This window comes from Syngnathoides biaculeatus, chromosome 8 (assembly GCF_019802595.1).
Source record: "Syngnathoides biaculeatus isolate LvHL_M chromosome 8, ASM1980259v1, whole genome shotgun sequence".
Lineage (NCBI taxonomy): Eukaryota > Metazoa > Chordata > Actinopteri > Syngnathiformes > Syngnathidae > Syngnathoides > Syngnathoides biaculeatus.
In genome coordinates, this window is record NC_084647.1 from 2,857,843 (window position 1) to 2,877,717 (window position 19,875).

Below are 19,875 nucleotides of genomic sequence, written 5' to 3' on the forward strand. Positions count from 1 at the left end.
TGGATTTTTCTTTTTAGATTATCTCTGTCAGAGTGGACATGCACCGACGATGAAAATTTCAGACCCCTTAATGATTTCTAAGTGGGAGAACTTTCAATATAGCAGCGTGTTCAAATAATTATTTTCTTCACTGTATAGTCACAAGCTGTGGGTCGTAACCGAAAGCACAAGATCCCAGATACAAGTGGCCGAAATGACTTTCCTCTGCAGGGTGTCTGGGCTTCCCTTCTAGATGGGTTGGGAAGAAGCTCAGTCATCCAGGGAGACCTTAGAATTGTGCTGCTGCTCCTCCAGATTGAGAGGAGCCAGATGAGTTGTCCGGGTCATCTGATTCGGAAGCCTCCTGCACTCCTCCCTGGTAAGGTCTTCCACGGACCCTGGGGACAGCTCAGGAAACGCTAGAGAGACTACGTCTCTCGGATGGCCTCTTGGAATCCCCCCAGAAGAGCTTGGGAGAGTGAAGTCTGAGGGTCCCGGCTAAAGCCACAGGCCTCTTGAACTGACCTTGGGTAAGCGGTAGAGCAACAACTATTTTCTTTGATGAAGCTGAAAAAAACATCACACAGAAGTCGACTTACTGCTGAACACCTTCACTCAATTCTTGAGGATTTCCTCAGCTCAGAGCCTGACCCTGTTGAAAAGATGACACCAAGTATTAGCCTCAGCCGCAAACAAGTGAACATAACTGCAATCACATTAGAGTTTTTACTCAGTTCAAGTTTAAAAGGTAGTTTAGTTTTTTTCACTGCACATTACTTCTTCTTGAAGAAAGTGGTGTTTCGGGTTAATAAATTTTTGCACTTTATTTTATTGTATTTCAATCCAATTATATTTTAAAAATATTTCAGTTGAGCGAATCATCGAAAATTGATAGTTTTTTCTTTGTAGTAAATTTAGCCCACAGAAAATATAGGCTACTGATGGTGCCTTTAATCATACCAGCTTTTTTCATTTAATGTTCATGTTATGGGGATTTTTATGTCAAGGAAATGTGTTTTGTGCCTGTTGAAAATTAAAGATTACTGACAAAGCCATGAGAAAATATTGTTTTATTTATTTGAGCATATTGGATGGAGTATATTTGTTAGGTTTTCAGTAGATTAAATTTGGTTCACTGGACAATATGCAGGCATTTAAAAAAAAAAAAAAAAAAATCAATGAACTTTCGATCAGTCCGGCCCTCGGCTTGGAGCTGAAATTTTTATTTGGCCCTCTGTCCATTTGACTTTGACACCACTGCAGTGATTGCTGAATGGATGGTTTTAGAGTCTTCACTGCAGTGGGAGCTCTGCATTCAGTCTAACTGTTGCTTCCTTTTTTGTGCAATTTCTCATCAGCTGCGTTACGGTGAGCCCACTCTGAGACGAGCGGTGCCCCTAGCTCTGGCTCTCATCTCTGTGTCCAACCCCCGTTTGAACATCTTGGACACCCTCAGCAAGTTTTCACATGACGCTGACCCCGAAGTCTCACACAACTCTATCTTTGCCATGGGCATGGTGGGGAGTGGTGAGTCGGATGTACTAAATACATTAATTTATAACTGTGGGAGTTACTTTTAGATTAACTTCCTGTTTCTTGTACACAACCATTACATACACATTTATTTTAACATATTCATGTTTAACAGTGCTGAAGACCTTTGATTTAGTTCAAATCACTGATTTAAGGCTTTCCAGCTACTGTAATTTCTCAAGTACAATGTGTACCCCCAAAGTCTACTTAAAAAATCAGGAAAACCCTTCTACCAATGTACAATGCGCACTACCAATTTGCTGCTACCCATATACTCAAAATATTAGGAATTATCTGTATTTCTATTTTGCTAAGTTTGTATTTTCATTGTTTGTACTTTTATTGTTTTTCACAAAAAATTGCCTGGACAACAATCAATAATAATCTTTGTACATGTACTGATGCAGCATTAATATGTATCTCGGGACAGGACACGCTTGTCCCGGTCCCTGGAGTTGCCAGAACAGAATTCCTCAATCAACTAAAATGCTCAAGATGGCATCACATTTTATTAATACTTTTAATAACACATATTACAGTCTTCAATAAATAAACTAACAGTTTAACTTAAACATTGTTTGCATTATATATTTGTGCATAAAACATTTGTGCATAGTGCAGTTTAACCACTACATTACACATCCTTGAGCAAGCCTTCAAAAGAAACATCCCACTCATGTCCAATCTAAAAAATATCCATCGTAGCTCCCTTTGGTGCATGACTGTCAAACTCATCATTGATGACCTGGTCCAGTTCCGGTGCCTCCTGCATTCATCAACAGTGATCCCATCTTGCTCCCACAACATGTCATCCACTGTGCCATCCATGGCGTTTGTGATGAAACATTTTTTTGAATCCCAAGAGTTTTTGTTCCCTTTATTCCTCATTATTGTCAGCGCTTTGAGGGGAAGGTCCACTGTGCTAACATCGCAGCCTCTTGCCCCCGTTTGGCTACAATCTGTAGCAGCTCTTCATAGCGTCAGGTCGCTATCAAAACGAGAGGTAAAACTACGTAGACATGAGCGTAATGGGCACTTAAAAAAAAAAAAAAAAAAGCGAGCATTTCAATTGTGTGTGTGCTATCCTTTAAATGACCGTACGATGGTACTACGTAGTTTCAACTGATGTTCTTTTGCTTCCGGTTTGGCCGTGTCATCGGCAGCAGTGATGACAAATCTTTTAAAACCGGTTCCACAACTAGCCCTTGTCGTTGACATTTTTTTTGTCTTCATTTAAGTTGAAACAAACTCACGGGCAGTCGTTTCTGATGTTTCGTGCAGTAGCAACAAATATGCTATGCTAATGATCGTAAAATGCAAAGCCCCCCCCAACTCCCCAAGTAGGTCAGAGTTCAGGTTGGTGGTGCACATTACCGTAATTTATATAAATGTGTAAAATAAGACCTATCATATCGAAATGTATATGTATACTTTTTTTTTCACTCTATGTACTTGTATACGACTATACAATGTGAGTGTATTTTTTTATTTTTCATCCATACCGCACTCTATTGACTTAAATATTTTGGGGAAAAATTGTGCATTATTTTCAAGAAATTAAGGTAAATATTTTATAGTGATGAATCATTTCCATCTTCCTCATACACTGTTTCTATCCCATTTATAACATACCTGTTTTCCCCCAAACCCTCTTGCTCAGGAACAAATAATGCCCGCCTGGCTGCAATGCTGCGGCAACTAGCACAGTATCATGCCAAAGACCCCAACAATCTCTTCATGGTTCGACTGGCTCAGGTGTGTGGTAGTCACAAAGAGGGTTGTGCGCTTGTGTACAGATAAGTATTGACTTTTTGCTGTTTGCATTTCTTCAGGGTCTGACTCACCTGGGTAAAGGCACACTGACACTCTGTCCCTACCATAGCGACAGGCAGCTTATGAGTCAGGTTGCTGTGGCTGGGCTGCTCACCGTGCTAGTCTCTTTCCTTGATGTCAAGAACAGTGCGTTCTTATTGCTTTTCCTCAAAAAGATGCTTTACCATTCATAATCATTCTTCCTTCTTCTGTGATTTCTGTGTATTAACAATTCTTCTGGGTATGACTGTGTGAATTGCAGTAATTTTGGGGAAATCCCACTACATTCTTTACGGCCTGGTAGCAGCCATGCAGCCACGTATGCTCGTCACCTTTGATGAAGAACTTCGTCCCCTGCCCGTTTCTGTCAGAGTTGGTCAGGTAAAATCTTCCATAGTCTAGAGTGTATAACAAATGTCAAGACTGAATATTCAAGGATATTTTTATGGCTCAACATTATTTTGTATTAAGTTACCAACAAAGGATGACATGGTTCACATTTTTACAATTTCTCCACAGGCTGTAGACGTTGTGGGCCAAGCAGGCAAACCCAAGGCCATTACAGGATTCCAGACCCATACAACACCAGTTTTGCTGGCACATGGAGAGAGAGCGGAGTTGGCCACAGAGGAGTACTTGCCTGTCACCCCCATCCTGGAGGGCTTTGTTATCCTTCGCAAGAACCCCAACTATGAAACCTAGACTTTCCTCAACGCCCTTGCCCTTCCCTCCAGGTCTCCTTGTATTTTGAAAGTTGACCCTCCATGGCTCTTTGCTAACATTAGAACTTGTTTTACTACATTTCTGGAAAGAGCAATTATGTGATGCCTGTGGCCAGCCCAAGATATCTTTAAAAATGGATGGATTTTCGGGGGCTCTGGTTTACTGGATTGCAGTGACATAGTTGGAGGATCACTCTGAGATTATCCACTCAGCACATCTTTGCTCTGGAATTACCAATATCAACAGCTATAGGCAATTCAAACATCTTCAACACCCATTCACAGCTCTTACGTAAATCTCAGTTATCACATCCACCCAGCATTTTAAGCACAACTGTTTTTTTTTTTGTCCCCACTATTTGCATCCAATTTTTAGGCTAAATAAATCACTCAGTTTATACTTTTTTTAACCTTTTTTTTACAGTACTGTAAAAGGTATCATCAAAAAATAAAATGTGGATTCACATTATGAAATGAATATAGCGGTATTATTTTTTGATGTCGCATTTGTTAGGTATGCTGACAGATGAGCTTTGTTGGGACTACAGTTCTAATGTCAACAAATTGTATTTATTCTTTACTGTGACATCTCTATTAAAGGCTTCTAACCTTCAAAAATTGTTTTCTAATGATCGGTTTTAAAAGATTCTGGCAGCATCTTGCTGTATTGTGATGTATAGTTTGCAGAGTATGTTGAAGGTTTTTTTCAGAACAAAATGAAATGAAATTATGGTTCCAAGTTTGCCCATATACCGGGAACCTGTACTAAAACTGCTAAAATAAAGAAGCAGAAGTTAGCCAACAATTTCTTTCTTTGAGATTTTACCTGTCTTTGCTGATGGAAAAAATATTTCAATGACTTTCAGAAAAACAGCCAGATTTAGTTCTTTAATATTGTTTCAGGTACACTAATGGTAGGTGATATGGGAGAATTTTGATGCTGCATCAATTCCAAGTTACATACAGTACTTGTACAACAGTATATTGGATGCCTTTTGGCAGGATGTAGTGATGTAACTGAATCAATTTGCTATGAAAGACTTTTTTTTTTTGGTTGGTCTTGTCAAAATGGTTGGTGTTTTCAAACAATAGTTGAAGCATAAAAATGTGAAAATTCCTTTTATCTTCCTCGACACTTGTCACGGTACGCCCTGAACTACTTGGCAGGCAATTACTGATATTTTAAATTTGTAAAACAATTCTTAAATGTTCTGAAATCAACTGGTGACCAGTCAAGGGTCAGCTGGGTTCTAGCTCACCTGTGACCAAAGTGAGGATGAGCAGAAATTGACAAGAGCATGCTCTTATGTTTTTTGGTAGATTTTAATAGTTTACAGGTTATTGGCTTTGACTAATGGATCGTTTTTCATTTAACCCCCGCCCCAAACACTTCATGAAACCAGGCTCGGTATTATGATTACCATTTCTCTGGTTATAGTGTCTTAACAATAAGTCACATCTTAACCATTAAGAAGGAACAATATTTCTGTAGTAGATTTGTTTGGAAACTTATGTTGATAGTACTGCCGTGTTGGTCAAGAGATGGGGAACGAAGTAAAGTTATTGGCGAATATTGGGTGGGCCTGCTTGTTGTGACTGTTGCTGCCATGATAACCCAAAAAAAAAAAAAAATGGCATTGTGGTTAGTTTACAGCTGTATTGGATTCTAGATTCTCTGACTGTTACTAGTTCCATATATGACAACAGCCCATTTCAGACATGTATACAATGCGTTTTATGTCAGCGAGCAACATGACGTTTTTTTCAAAAGTGTAACCAAAAAAATAAGTACTTGAGTGCAAAAGAATTAAAAACATACGACTGAAATTAGCAGTAAATGGCAATAAAACCCTGCACCGTAATATGAATAAAAAGTTAACGTAATAACTTGAGTGCAAAAGAATTAAAAACATACGACTGAAATTAGCAGTAAATGGCAATAAAACCCTGCACCGTAATATGAATAAAAAGTTAACGTAATAACACGTAGACAAACGTTAGAAAACGTCATGGTTGCGGAGAGCGATAAAGTGGATAGTTCGACTCTACATCAGTAGACATGATTCATTTAATGTCTCACATTTAATTTATGAAACAAGCATTTCTGGTCTCTGTTCCCTGTTACAGTGCAGCAGTTAGGGAAGAGGTTTGTTGTGATGATCCTCAGACTTTCTGTGTTGTCGGCGGTCGGAGTAGTTTGGGGGGCGTTCCAGTTCCAAAACCGAGAACTCCTTGCACGTGACGGGATTGGGCCGGAATTAACACGATACCGGTTTCCGGGGACACTTTCTGTCCATCAGGCTCCGCAGACTCAAGGAGAAAAGGTAATAAACGCTGTTAGGAATAATTATTCTTTATATGCTCATAAAACATTCAGTGAATGTGACTTACACAGCGAGGTCATTCATAAATTAAAAAAAAAATGCCCGTTGATATACAGTACTCGAAATATTGAGATTTTTAGCGAGTGTTATACTCTAATTGCTTATTAAGAGTAATTTTTTTGTTTTCAGGGATAGGCTGTGTCTGCTAGTACCTCACAGCTAGCATCCCATGCTAGAACAACGTGGGTGTTTTTTAGGGTGGCCTTTAAAGTAAAAAAAAAAAAGTACACAAGTCCAGATTCGTGTGACGTTGTATTACAATCAACCCTTTTTTGATAGTTCACGTTTGTAATGCAATATTCCAGTCTCGTGTTGTGTTCGTCAGGCTGTCTTTTTTTTATTATTATTTTTATGTTTATTTTTTTAAAAACAGAATGGCAAATCACCGGTGTTATGAACCTGTCTTATTGTCTTACATTATCTGTCTTATCTCTCTGTAGAAAATTGACTTCTTGAAAGATTTAGAAACACATCTTGGGGTTGACTTTTGTTTTGAGCCAAATATTCAATTTCCATCACTTGGATTTAGATTTATGTTAAACGTAGCAAAGTACTTGTTGTTTAGATCGACTCGAACCGCCCCACAAGTGGGTCTGGAATTACATTTATTGCCAGTTAATGACATCTGGTGTCTTGGCAGTAGAGCTACTTGAGGAGTGGTGTTGGATTAATACATAATGTCTTGACACCTGTCGAATAAAGAGTCGTTTTGACATGGACTTACGCGACGGCGACGTTGTTGTCGTCGACTTGTTTTTCTACGAAATGTTTGAGAGATTCTTGGTAGTCATTGACGAGTTTGTGTTCCAACGAGAGGCAGTCAAGCAGATTACAGTACTCATACACATCCAGTGGTTTTCTAGCCAGCCAAATAAAATGGTAATGTCAGGATTGTCGTCATTTCGTCGAGCCGGCATGGGTTCATTATTGCAGCTATTGCCCTACCTAAAAGGTAAAGTTGTGATTTCGTTCGATATTGGCTCGTGTGAAACGCAACAGCTAGCAAACGGCCGGCAACAGGCATGCACACCGAATGGAAAAGCACGTGTTTAATGCCCGTCATGCTGCTCTGCCTTTGAGCGATAAATCTTTTATCGCTGGGACGTCATCTCACAAAAATGGATCACGTAATTTTTTTTTTAGATTTCCCAAGAATTAGAATATCATGAAAAAGTTCATTTCCATAATTCAATTTAAAATCTTAAACTTTTAGGACCCACAATTTAAACAATGTGAAGTATTTATTTTTTTATTTTTACATAATTTGGGTTTCCAAGTCATAAAACCCATGAAATGGGAAATTCAATAAATTAGTATACTGTGAGGTAATCAACTCAAACTTTGCAGGCTATGTGTTAAACTGAGTGTCACACAGTAAAGACCCCCTAAAATCAAATCACAAGTTTTCTCAGGGCTCATTAAATTGCTTCAGGTTCGTTCAATTGTTCAATTGTCTCAGTTGGGTTCAATATGGAGAAGACCATCAATGATACCCTCCAAACAATGGGTAAGCCACAAACGTTTATAGCTAATGAGGTTGGCAGTTCACATAGTGTTGTGTCCAAGCGTATCAATGGAAAGTCTAGTGGAATGCCCTTCCACTGCGGCAGGAGAAGATGCATCAGCAAAAGAAATAGCCGTGGGCCTCAGCGGATTGTCAAACAGAGAAAATTCAAGAATCCAGCAGAGATCCATAAAGAGTGGAATGAGGCATGAGCCACAGCCTCACAAACCACCACATTGAGACATATATGTGAGATGGGCTACACCTGTCTGGTTCACTTCTGAGCCAAACTAGGAAGCGTTTCAATGGGGCCCAGGGGAATCAGAATCAGCTTTATTGGAAGAGAACCCAAGCTGCATGAGGTCTAGTGTGAAATATACACAGTCAGTTGCAATGTCCAATGCAGGTGTTCGTCAGCTAGGGTTTAGAATATACAGTTTTATATATATAAAATGCACACACACACACACACACAGTGGTATCTCTACTTACAAAATTCTCTTCATGAAAAATTCAGGTCACGAAACTCCTCTTTGGAAAAATATTGTCTCTAGTTACCAAGGAAAATTTAGGATACGAAAAGAAAAAAATAGGCGCTGGATTCGTAGCCCCCAAATTCCACCGAACGTAAACATCCTGGCTTGTGTGGGGTGAAAGAGCTGCTTTCCTATTGCGATCGCCGTAGCATCTTCCTGGCATCCCATTGCAAGGAAGGATGTCAGTCTTTACCCATTGGAAAACATTGGAAAAGTACAACTTTTTCCCGAGGTTTTCATTTGTGTTCATCTTTATTCACCATTGGCTCCAAGAAACTTTAGTGAATTTAAGTTGTGCGGGTGCACATTTGTATGTATGTTTTCTCTCCTCTCCTCCTCCATCCCCCACGATGTCTTTTGGTTGTCACTCACCCTTCTCTTTGCATAGTCCTCAAAGCCAATGATGAACATATGATGAATAGAAATGAACATAATTTTTATTATTCTTTACAATACGTACTTTGAATGCTTGGTTTCGGCAGGGGGCTTGGAACGGATTAGGCTTTTTACATGTAAAATGCAGTTCCACTTACGAAAAATTCACGTTAAGAAACGACTTCCGGAACGGATTAATTCCCTCTAAGGTGCGCAATTGCGCACTCATTGCACACTCTCAGCGCACAAGAAAACCTAAAATCTAGCGCAGTGAATGCACTGCAAATGAATTAAATATACAATTTTTTTTCCGTCATTTTGCTGTGTAATTCAGTGAGTCACAGGTGTCCAGCCAGTCATACGCTATGATGGTATTACACTACGCACCCAGTCATGTCATTGAAATTAAAATGATTGCCTCAATGCTGTCAGTTCAACAAATCCATTATCCCATGGCGAAGTATGTGAGTATACCAGAAAGCTGGCAAGGCAAAAACTATGCCTTTGAATTTGTGAATTCAATCATAGAGATATTGCAGAATGAGACTACAGTGAAGAAATAAGTATTAGAACACCATGATATATTGCAAGTCATCCCACTTGGAAATCATGAAGGGGTCTGAAATTTTCATCGTAGGTGCATATTCACTGTGAGAGAGAGAATCTAAAAAGAAAAATCCAGAAATCACAATATATGATTTTTTTTAAATGATTTATTTGTGTGATACAGCTGCAAATAAGTATTTGAACATCTGTCTATAAGCTAGAATTCTGACCCTCAAAGACCTGTTAGTCCACCTTTAAAAGTCCACCTCCACTCCATGTATTATCCTGAATCAGATGCACCTGTGTGAGGTCGTTAACTGCATAAAGACACCTGTCCACCCAATACAATCAGTAAGACTCAAGCTTGTAACATGGCCAAGACCAAAGAGCTGTCCAAAGACACCAGAGACAAAATTGTACAACTCCACACGGGTCCCGAGGCGTTCTTTACCCAGCCAAGAGACATAGTCTCTCCAGTGTGTCCTAGGTTGTCCTCGGGGTCTCTTACAAGTGGGACATGGCCGCAACACCTCACCAGGGAGGCGTCCAGGAGGCATCCGAATCAGATGCCCCAGCCACCTTATCTGCCTCTTCTCAATGTGGAGGAGTAGTGGCTCGACACTGAGCACCTCCCGGATGACCGAGCTTCTCACCCTATCTCTAAGGGAGAGCCCGGACACCCTGTGGAGGAAACTCATTTCGGCTGCTTGTATCCGGGATCATGTTCTTTCGGTCACGACCCACAGCTCATGCCCATAGGTGAGGGTAGGAAGGTAAATTGAGAGTTTCGCCTTTTGACATAGCTCCCTCTTTACCACAACGGACCGATACAAACTTTGCATCACTGCAGACGCTGCACCGATCCGTCTGTCGATCTCCCGCTCCATCTACTCTCACTCGTGAACAAGACCCCAAAATACTTGAACTCCTCCACTTGAGGAAGGATCTCATCCTGACCTGGAGAGGGAACGCCACACTTTTCCGACTGAGGGCCATAGTCTTGGATTTCGAGGTGCAGATTCTCATCTCAGTCGCTTAATACTTTGCTGTGGATTGCTCCAGTGAGAGCTGGAGATCACGGCTTGATGAAGCCAACAGAACCAAAGAGCAGAGATGTGATCTGAGGCCACCAAACCAGATGCCCTCTACGCCTCGGCTGCGCCTAGAAATTCTGTCCATAAAAGTTATGAGCAAAATCGGTGACAAAGGGCAGCCAACTGTCACGTTCCGGTGCCAGCGCCGACAGGTATTCGGCCGTCTCACATTCCTGTCGAGACGGCGACTGGCCTTTTTAGATTATCTATCTCACAGTGGACATGTACCTTTGATGAAAATTTCAGACTCCTCCATGATTTCTAAGTGGGAGAACTTGGAATATAGCAGGGTGTTCAAATACTAATTTTCCTCACTGTAAGTTTGTTCTTCTGCTGATAAAAATACAATTGTGCCTCACTATTTCGCGAGCGCCAACATGCCTGCACCCAATAATTCGATGCGCCTTGTAATTGTGTTTATTCTGAAATTCCACATGCAACTGCGATTTTTCCTTTTAATACGATGCGACCTAATGTCGTATAAATACGGTATAAGATCAAGTGTTGAAGCTGAAACTTGAAATTGTTGATGTTATGTATTATGTTAGTAGTGGCAATGTTCCACAGATAGGATGTAAACTTTTCCAGAAAAGGCAGGAACATGACTTTGTGATTTAACGAGGGTTTGGGCAATTAAGACGGTCAGAAAGGTTTGGATTATTTTGTGCCTTAATAAATTGAACTGTCACTTGAAAACTGCATTTTGTATTTCTTTGGGTTATCTCTCACTGACATTAAAATTGGCTTGATGATTTGAAACCTGTGTGTGATAGATTTACAAAAAAAACAGAAATAAGGACAAATACTTTTTCACAGCTAAGTGGGAGATCTTGCAATATAGCAGGGTGTTCAAATACTTATTTTCTTCACTGTATGTATAAGGTTAAAAATGCACCCTGGTACCCTGAGAGCACAGACATAACATACACAAAATGCTAGTCATATATATATCAAAGTCAGGGAGGAAAATAATGTCAGCTATAAAACTGTGTTTTGTGGCATCATCCAGTTTACAGCAGGCACTGCTCATTATATTGTGTTGGTCGCTGAAAGAAGGAATACGTCCCTCCCCCAAACTATTCTTTTTTTTTTTTTTTTTAATAGCTCTACACACAACTACCTGTCATTTGGAACCGACGAAGCTCTCGTCATTTGCACTTGTGCAATCTATTTTTCACGACGAAACTGGTCTTTTGGAAAAGTGAGAGTGAATCCATCCTCGCGGGTGTTTGAGTAATATCCAGCAATACAACGAGACGGTATTTTGGCTAACACGCAGGAAAAAACAGCGACTTTCGTGCTGGTAAAACAGGGATAAACACACGAAACCGCCAGTGTGGGCTTCTTGAAAAAACATCACTTCCTTCTCCAAAACAAATGCCTCGAGAGCATTTTCATGGCAGGAAATACAAAAATCCATATATGACAACATCATAATGTGTGGTGAAAAAACGGATTGGTCCATTCCGGCTGCCTTTTTTCCATTAAAAACATACTAAAAATCATGCTTTTGGTGTTTGTAGCCCTTTAAATGGACGAATCCTCCAGGATTCATTTGCAATTTATTTTCATTTTCCATACTGCTTATCCTCACTAGGGTCTTAGCCCTGGTGAAGCCTATCCCAGCTATCATCAAGTGATAGGAGAGATATAGACTGAACTGGTCACCAGCCAATCGCAGGGCACATATAACCAATCAACTGATCTCATTCACACCCGGGTCTTCAGAACTGTCAAGCAGATGTGCTAACCAGTTGCCTACTGTGTTGCTATTTCCTTTGCGTCTGTTTAAAAAAAAAAAAAAGTGTTTAAGACATGACCACTGGTGTGTACGTGGATCACACCACTCACACTTGTAAATGTAAGTCGATGTTTAAAGTAAAATTTTTACTGTAAAACCTTTTAGGCTGAGAGAGCAATAAATGCCAAATATTTTAATTTTAAATATTTCAAAAGAACCATGCAATATTTTAAAAATTAAATACAAGTGTATTTCCACATTTATGTAAGAGCAGCACTTTTAGAGTACAATAAGTCTTTTTTTTTTTTTTAAATAACGTCGCAAACAAATGATGACAAAAGTATTTCTTACCATTAATGCAATTTCTGGTGCTGCCCGGTTTTTCTGATGGTTGTCTGTTTCTGTTTCATACATCGTTAGATTAAGCTTCATGCAGGTGTTGAGACTTCCATCCATTAATCGTGAACGTAATTCAATTTGATTTGCCATCATGATGGAACAGTGGTGAAAAGTTCTTGCCGACAAAGCATGTCTTTTATTCATTTGATTATCTTCTCTTTATGGGAAGTTGTCAAAAAATGTATTGGCAACATCAAGCACGAATGCTTTGGCATACTGATTCTGTGAATGGCTTTCCATTTCTCACAATTGCTAAAGCACCAGCAACGAGGACCTGCTCCGGCCAGACTCGATATTCAAAGGGACTTCAAGTCTTCGTTTGCAGCTCCTGCTCGGGTTTCTCCCACTAGCCCCAGTGATGCAGGCTGGTCACAGCGCCCCATCTATCTCCATATCCATCACCCCCGTCATCCTTTACTCTCAACATTCTCTCATCATCTTCTACTTCTCTTCAAAGAACTACAGAGCCTCCCTCATGCGAGTCTAGTGCTTTTGAAGACCACCCTCAGTCTCCTCGAGTGACTCAACAACAATAGCACCAGCAACGCTATCTGAATTCCATTCAACTTGTTGTATCCAAAGCGGATTTTCTGCTGACTATCTTGGACTCTGGAAAATAGCCCTTGACATGTTTTCTTCGTGTTGATGTTTTCATGCAAACACGGTAAGGTGTGTGTTGAAGTGGCGCTTTATTTTTGAGCATTTCATCATTGGAATTTTGTCATTAGACACACAGCACACTCAAGTAGACACACAGCAGAACTGTCTCTCTCCACAGGCGTCCAGTTTGCCAACAACCGCAATGCTCATCTTTTTTTTTTTTCTTTGAACGATTTGTTGTCAAAAGTGCCTATGCACATGACTGCCACACCCGACTACAACAACCCCACTAGGACAAACTTTCTCTGCATCATATGTGTTGCTCACATGACAGACATTACATGTACGTTATGTCAATATGAGGGCTGTGCAAGCCATTTGCAACCATCAAAAGAGCCCATGACTCGCGAGCCATAGGTTCCCTACCCCTGGGTTAGAGCGTTGTTGTCTCCTCTTCCTTTGTCTTCATAGTCTTTCTCCCCACCGCTAGAGTCATCCTTACAAACTGGCATCCTATGCTATCTCGGTACTCTGTCCCCTACCACGTTACCTTCCAGTCAGTAAACTCTTTTAGATTACATCGTCTGCGCAGAATTTAATCCAACGGCTCCTTTCTCCACTCTTGTAGGTAACCGTATTTTCCCGTCTCTTCTGCATAAAGTGTTTCCTTCAGCCATTTTCACCCTTTTTGCAAAGTCTACCACCATCAATTACCCATCACTCATTCATCTCCCTGGTTTCCTTCACCAACATGTCCATTACAATCTGCACCAATCACAACTCTCACTGTGTCTGGTATGCTCAGAACTACTTCATCTAGTTCCTTCCAGAATTTTTCTTACCTGTGGGGCATAGCTGCTAATCACATTATACATAACACCCTCCATTTCAAGTTTCAGCCTTATCACTCAATCTAATACTCTTTTCACCTCCAAAACATTCTTGGCCAGCTCTTCCTTTTAAAATAACCCCTACTCCATTTCTCTTCCCATCTACTCCATGGTAAAATAATTCAAGCCCTGTCCTTAAACTTCTAGCCTTACTACCTTTTCACCTGCTTTCTTGAATGCATAACATATCACCCTTTCTCATGTCAACCAACTCCCAGGCTTATCCTGTCATAGTCCCAACGTTCAAAACCCCCACACTTAGTTGAAGGCTCTGTGTTTTCCTCTTCTCTTTCTGCTGAAGAACCTACTTTGCACCTCTCCTTCATCTTTGACCCAGAGTACCTGAATTTCCACCAGTTCCATGCAGGTTAATGGTGCCGGAAGGGGAAGTTAACACCGGCCATGACTGATCTGGTATGGGATTCTTTAGATAAACCCTTATATTTGTTTGGAAAATTTTAAGCCAAATGCTGCTCCTACGCAACCCTCTGTATTTATGCAGGCTTGGGACCGGCCTACTGATTTACATTTTTTTTTGCACATTTATCACACACAAAGGTTTCAAATCCATCCATCCATCTATTTTCAGAGCTTCTTATCCTTACAAGAGTCACAGGAGTGCTGGAGCCTATCTCACATATCATCGGGCAGGAAGCAGAGTACACCCTGAACTGGTTGAGAGCCAATCGCAGAGCACATAAAAACAATTTGTGCCGCCAATTTTCAAATGATAATTCAATTTATTAAAGCACAAAAACAATCCAAACCTTTCTGAACCTCTGTCAAAAAATAATTGCCCCCTTAATCTAAAAATGAATTGCACAGGTGCAAAGAACAAGAGCTTTGTTTGTTCCAAATGACAGGTAGGTGTGTTGTAGTGCTATTAAAAAAGAATAATAGTTGGAGCGGACTAATTTGTCTCACAGTTTATAGCATATGTTACGTGTCAATTGAGAATAAATCCCTTTGATCAAACCAGCAAAATCTAACAAATCACTTGTATTGCGTTTAAGACAAATCATTAACTATACAATACAAGACAAAACAATAACAAAATAGAAGTACAAAGACAGTCTAGTAGCGTGTAACACGAGCTAACTAAACCACATATCGTCACCAAATTCGAACAAATGTTATTTCCAGCGAATGCTCCAGGAAGGCAGTGTGGCCCTTAGTGGTGTGTTGGCGGGGAGCTGCATGCAGGGAGGAGAAAAGAGCTCCCCCCCCACTGGCCACCGGTGTCTGGGCACCCCTGACGTACTTACTTCGCCTGGCATGGGTCCTGCTGAGTACGCTACATACACAAGACATGTTCTCTTCTTCAAAAGGGGCTTCAGAAAAATCCAAAAATCTCTCTTGTTCATCTGCCATAGCAGGTGGCACAGTGTATTTTCTATGGCAACTGTCCCAGTGTGACTTCTGCAAATGACGTCGCAGGCACTATGGCTGCCACTGGGATGTCCAGTGAGACTTTCTCAACTTTGGGCTGTAATGAAATTCTCTCTGCTCACCTTTTTAGACTTGTTATCATCAAAGTGATTAATATAACATGTAGTTTTGATAATACCCATTTTAAAATGCATATTTTGGTGTCAGGTGCTCTTTAAGGTCATGCCACAGCATCTGAATTTGATTTAAATCCAGATTAATTTGCCCACTCCTAAACTTTTTTTTTTTTTTTTTTTTTTTAGTTATTCTGAGCTGGACTTGCTGACATGTTTCAGACCCTTGTCCAAGAGCGCATGAGTTTGACGTCACGAACTGATAACCGGATGTTCTCCCTCAAGATTTTCTGGTACAAAGTAGAATTCATTGTTCCATCAATCTCAGCAAGTTGACCTGGTCCTGAAGTAGCAAAGCATTCCCAGACCATCACACTTCCACCACGATGCTTTACTGTTGGCATAATGTTCTTTTTATCAAATGCTCTTCCAATTTTACACCAGAAGGGTTGCACACTTCCCAAAAAGTATTTTTTTTGTTTTTTTTTTTTTGACACGTCAGTCCACAGAATGTTTCTCTAAAAGTCTTGAAGTTCATGAAGATGTTTTTTGGTATCTGTGAGATGAGCCTTTGTATTCTTTCCTGACAGCAGGGATTCTCTCCTTGGAACTCTCCCAAAGATGTCATTTTTTGTCAGTGACTTTCTAATTGTAGATTCATGAACACTGACCTTAACTGAGGCCCACAAGGCCTGCAGGTCTTTGGATGCTGTTTGAGGTTCTTTTGTGACCTCCTGGATGAGTTTTCGGTGAACTCTTGGAGTAATTTTAGTTGGTCATACACTCCTGAGAAAGTTTTGCCACTGTTTCCAGTTTCCACCATTTGTGGCTGATGGCTCTGACAGTGGTTCCCTGGTGCCCCAAAGCTTTGGAAATGGCTTTGTACCCTTTTACAGATGGATGGATTAACTCTTTTTTTATAATTTCTTCTTGAATTTCTTTGGATTGTTTCATGATGCACTGGTTTTTGAGATCTTGTACCCTACTTCACGTTCTGTGACAGATTATATTTAAGTGATTTGTTGATTCAACAAACAACAACAACAAGACAGGTTTGGGTGTGGCTTGTGAAATTGAACTCACTTTTTCCCAATTTGTGATTAGTCACATTGAATGTTATTTTAACAAGGGGGTGCACTGCTTTTTCTTACTTTTTCACAGAGAGTCAGAGAGGTTTTAATTTTTTTTGGTGCCTTAATAAATTGAATTGACATTTGAAAACTGCATTTTATATATCCTTGGATTGTCCCTGAGTGATTTTAAAATTGGTTTGATTGATTTGAAACCTTTTTGTGTGTTAGATATACAAAAACAAAACAGAAATCTGAAGGGGTAAATACTTTTGAGTTTAAGTGTAATTAGTTAATTCTAAACACATACTTCCAGTATGAGGCGGCACACATGTGTAACATCATTATTATTATTGTAACTACCTCTTTTGAAAACACAACAAAAAAATCAATTGCTGATGCACAAGTTACACGGGGGTCAAAATGGAGAAAAAAGTTTTTAAATAATTTACTGTGGTCTCCTTTCTTCTTTTTTTTAACACAAAAGCCTGGCATTAGAACGGGGCTCTGTAGACCTTTTATTTGGACTGTAGGTGAACATAAAATTAAATCAAAAATATTTATATTCCATCAACTACTCGATACATCAGCAGAAATGCTTTGCAAGCAAGGATGCTCTCCTACAGTATTTACCATCAAATACTATTTTCCAGAAAATGTGATTATCAGTGGCTATCTACTTTTATTATGCTCAACTGACATGTGAATCAATGTATATCGCTAACAAGGCTATTATCTATATCTCTAAGAGAAATTCTTGAAATTGCAGCTCCTTACACATTAATATATGTAAGTATTCTTGGTCCAGGCAACATCAGTTATGCACAACATACCTCAAGTGAGAATCTGTTTTGTTCTTTCCTTAAGATTTGTACAGATGTGCGCACACCCCTTCTCATACAGAACTCCATGAAATGAAGAAAGCGCCACAGCCTTTAACAGGATCCCCCTCCACTCCCCACCCTGCTGACCTTTCACAGGTAAGGAATTGTTGGTAACGTAATTGTCTATGTATTGGTGAAGGGCATTTGACTAAATTTCCTTAATCAACTTCTGAAGAAAAATTTAAAATGTTATCAATTTAATCTTCATTTAAAAATGCTTTATCAGATTGTTTTTCCACAAAGTTCATTCAAAAATGTCTGTCTTTCATCTTGATAATTTGACATTAAATACTGTTTAATAAAAAGAAAAGAAAAAAAAGCACAACAGTCATAAGGGAGAAAAACATTCCAGACTGAGGCTCCCAACTAAACCTCTTCACATTAAACATATAAGCCACCAAAACATAAAATACCACATTTAATGTTTGTTGTAAAGGAAGATGAGCATGCAATAATCTTCAAAAAGCATGGGATGGGATACACATTCAAAAGATTGTTATTGAAAAGTTGTACTCTTGTGCAGTCACAAAATAGTATAGTGAAGGTCGTGTTCTTCCTTGCACCTTGCTTCAATTTAGTTAGTGAGTTGATTTCTCCTCTTTTAACTATACTCCCCTTTTCCACTTCCTATTGCATCTGTAATGTCTTCCACGTTGCTCCCATTGATAACGCCTCCTGTAATTTGCAGCTCTCTTTCCCAGTTGGCCAGTCCCCCTCTGTTGTGTTTGCCATTGCCCCGTCCCCACAAATGAACCCACTACCACAGGTATGAAAACTCACGTTTTCTTTTCCCTGTGGCTCATGTACTGCCACACTCACAGACATAAACTTACATAGATGAATTCAACTCTATTTCAGAGTAGTTTCAAAATCACATAAAAGAACACATACAGATATCGTATTAAATTAAGTCTCTAAAATATGAGTGGTTCACTGGCATTTGCAACTAAAATTACATGTGGAATTAGAATTTGTTTTGTGACTCTTGATACCCAACTAGATTGATTGTGATGTTGGACTCACCCATGTTCCCTTGGTGCTGGCGGCTGCCTTGGTATCCTGCTCTGGCTACTGATGGGGCTCCTTGGGTCTCGTTCCTCATCTCTCTCCGTTCCTTGCATCCCCATACTGTCACCTCTTTCCCTTCTCATGGTGAGGGTGCTGGGTGGTCGCCTGCGACCTATTGGGGTGCTGTGGGGTTTTCATTTCTACCTAGTTTGAAGGGGCGCCACCTTCCATACTCTGAGCCGGGTACTGGGCACTGGCTAGACTGTGGGGAAAATCCTGGGCTCAGTGCTGCAGCGATGTGTATGGCGCTGCTCTTAGTCTGTTGTTGTCCTGCCTGGTTGGGTCGATGTCCAGGAGCCATACCTCTTAAGCACCCACTGTAAATATTTTTCCCACTAGTTACATCTATGTACACACACATACCCAAGGTTTCCTGGAGGACTGGTGTGGTGCCAGCAGAGTGCTGGTGTCAGACCGGGTTTTAGTACGTCAGTGTTGCTTCCCAGTCATGGCGGCTGCCTTGGTATCCTGCTCTGGCTACTGATGGGGCTCCATGAGCACTCGTTTCTGATTTTTGGTGCAGTAGCAATAAATATGCTACGCTAACAATCGTAAAAGGCGAAGCTCCCGTGAGGAGGTCAGAGAGCTCAGGTTGGGGGCGTACATAACAGTAATATATAGAAATGTGTCACATAAGACATTGAATATAATATTGAAATGAATATGTATACCTTTTTTTTAGCACTCGATGTACCTGTGTACAACTATACAATGTGATTGTATTTTTTTATTTGTCATCCATACCTAAATACAGTTCAATGCGGCTTGCCTTTTTGAAAATATTTTTGGAATAATTTGCATATTATATATGAGAAATTACGGTACTTGAAATCTCTCAAACACATCTGGGAAAATTTTATGGCCCAATGAAACAACATTTGTTCTTCTGTAATTCCAAATGATGTGTTTGTTACAAACACAACACTGCTTATCACCAAAAGAAGACCATACTTTGAGTGAAACATGTTGGTAGCAGCATATTATGTCAGGTTCTTTTTCTTTTGCTGGAACTGGTTCCTTAGCCAAGGTGGAGGGAATTTTTAACAGTCCCAAATAAGATGGGAGATGCTACGTGATAGTCAATGAGAGAACAGCTCTATCGCGCCACACAAAACAAGATACAGGAAATGCATTATGGATAAACATTTACAGTACGTCCCTCTTATCCAATATGATGCCAGGAAGATGCTACGTGATAGCCAAAGGTAGAGCAGCTCTATCGTGCCACTTTCAAAC

General features: G+C 40.1%; 2 protein-coding genes and 1 long non-coding RNA gene across 14 annotated transcripts in view; 2 read left to right on the forward strand and 1 right to left on the reverse strand.

The window, feature by feature from the left end:
• Nucleotides 1–4,524, forward strand: part of psmd2 (proteasome 26S subunit ubiquitin receptor, non-ATPase 2) — a 41,362-nt gene extending 36,838 nt beyond the window's left edge. The window contains exons 17-21 of the mRNA XM_061828292.1: nucleotides 1,338–1,506; nucleotides 3,173–3,267; nucleotides 3,345–3,471; nucleotides 3,587–3,705; nucleotides 3,844–4,524. Coding sequence (XP_061684276.1) covers nucleotides 1,338–1,506; nucleotides 3,173–3,267; nucleotides 3,345–3,471; nucleotides 3,587–3,705; nucleotides 3,844–4,026 — 693 coding nt within the window. The 3' untranslated portion in view covers nucleotides 4,027–4,524. The remainder of the gene's footprint in view (nucleotides 1–1,337; nucleotides 1,507–3,172; nucleotides 3,268–3,344; nucleotides 3,472–3,586; nucleotides 3,706–3,843) is intronic.
• A 1,701-nt stretch (nucleotides 4,525–6,225) lies between these two features.
• Nucleotides 6,226–7,936, reverse strand: LOC133505231 (uncharacterized). The gene is made up of 3 exons (XR_009796177.1): nucleotides 7,376–7,936; nucleotides 7,155–7,289; nucleotides 6,226–6,356 (listed from the first exon to the last, which is right to left on the reverse strand). It is a non-coding gene; the product is annotated as an uncharacterized LOC133505231 (long non-coding RNA).
• LOC133505229 (eukaryotic translation initiation factor 4 gamma 1-like) overlaps nucleotides 6,232–19,875 on the forward strand; it is a 97,439-nt gene continuing 83,795 nt past the window's right edge. For 2 of the 12 annotated variants that reach the window (XM_061828273.1, XM_061828275.1), the window contains exons 1-3: nucleotides 7,196–7,382; nucleotides 17,555–17,667; nucleotides 18,260–18,337. In XM_061828273.1, coding sequence (XP_061684257.1) covers nucleotides 7,196–7,382; nucleotides 17,555–17,667; nucleotides 18,260–18,337 — 378 coding nt within the window. Of the gene's footprint in view, nucleotides 6,371–7,195; nucleotides 7,383–17,554; nucleotides 17,668–18,259; nucleotides 18,338–18,571; nucleotides 18,724–19,875 lie in introns of those variants that run through there. The other 10 variants (XM_061828279.1, XM_061828281.1, XM_061828274.1 and 7 more) reach the window with 8 other exon arrangements.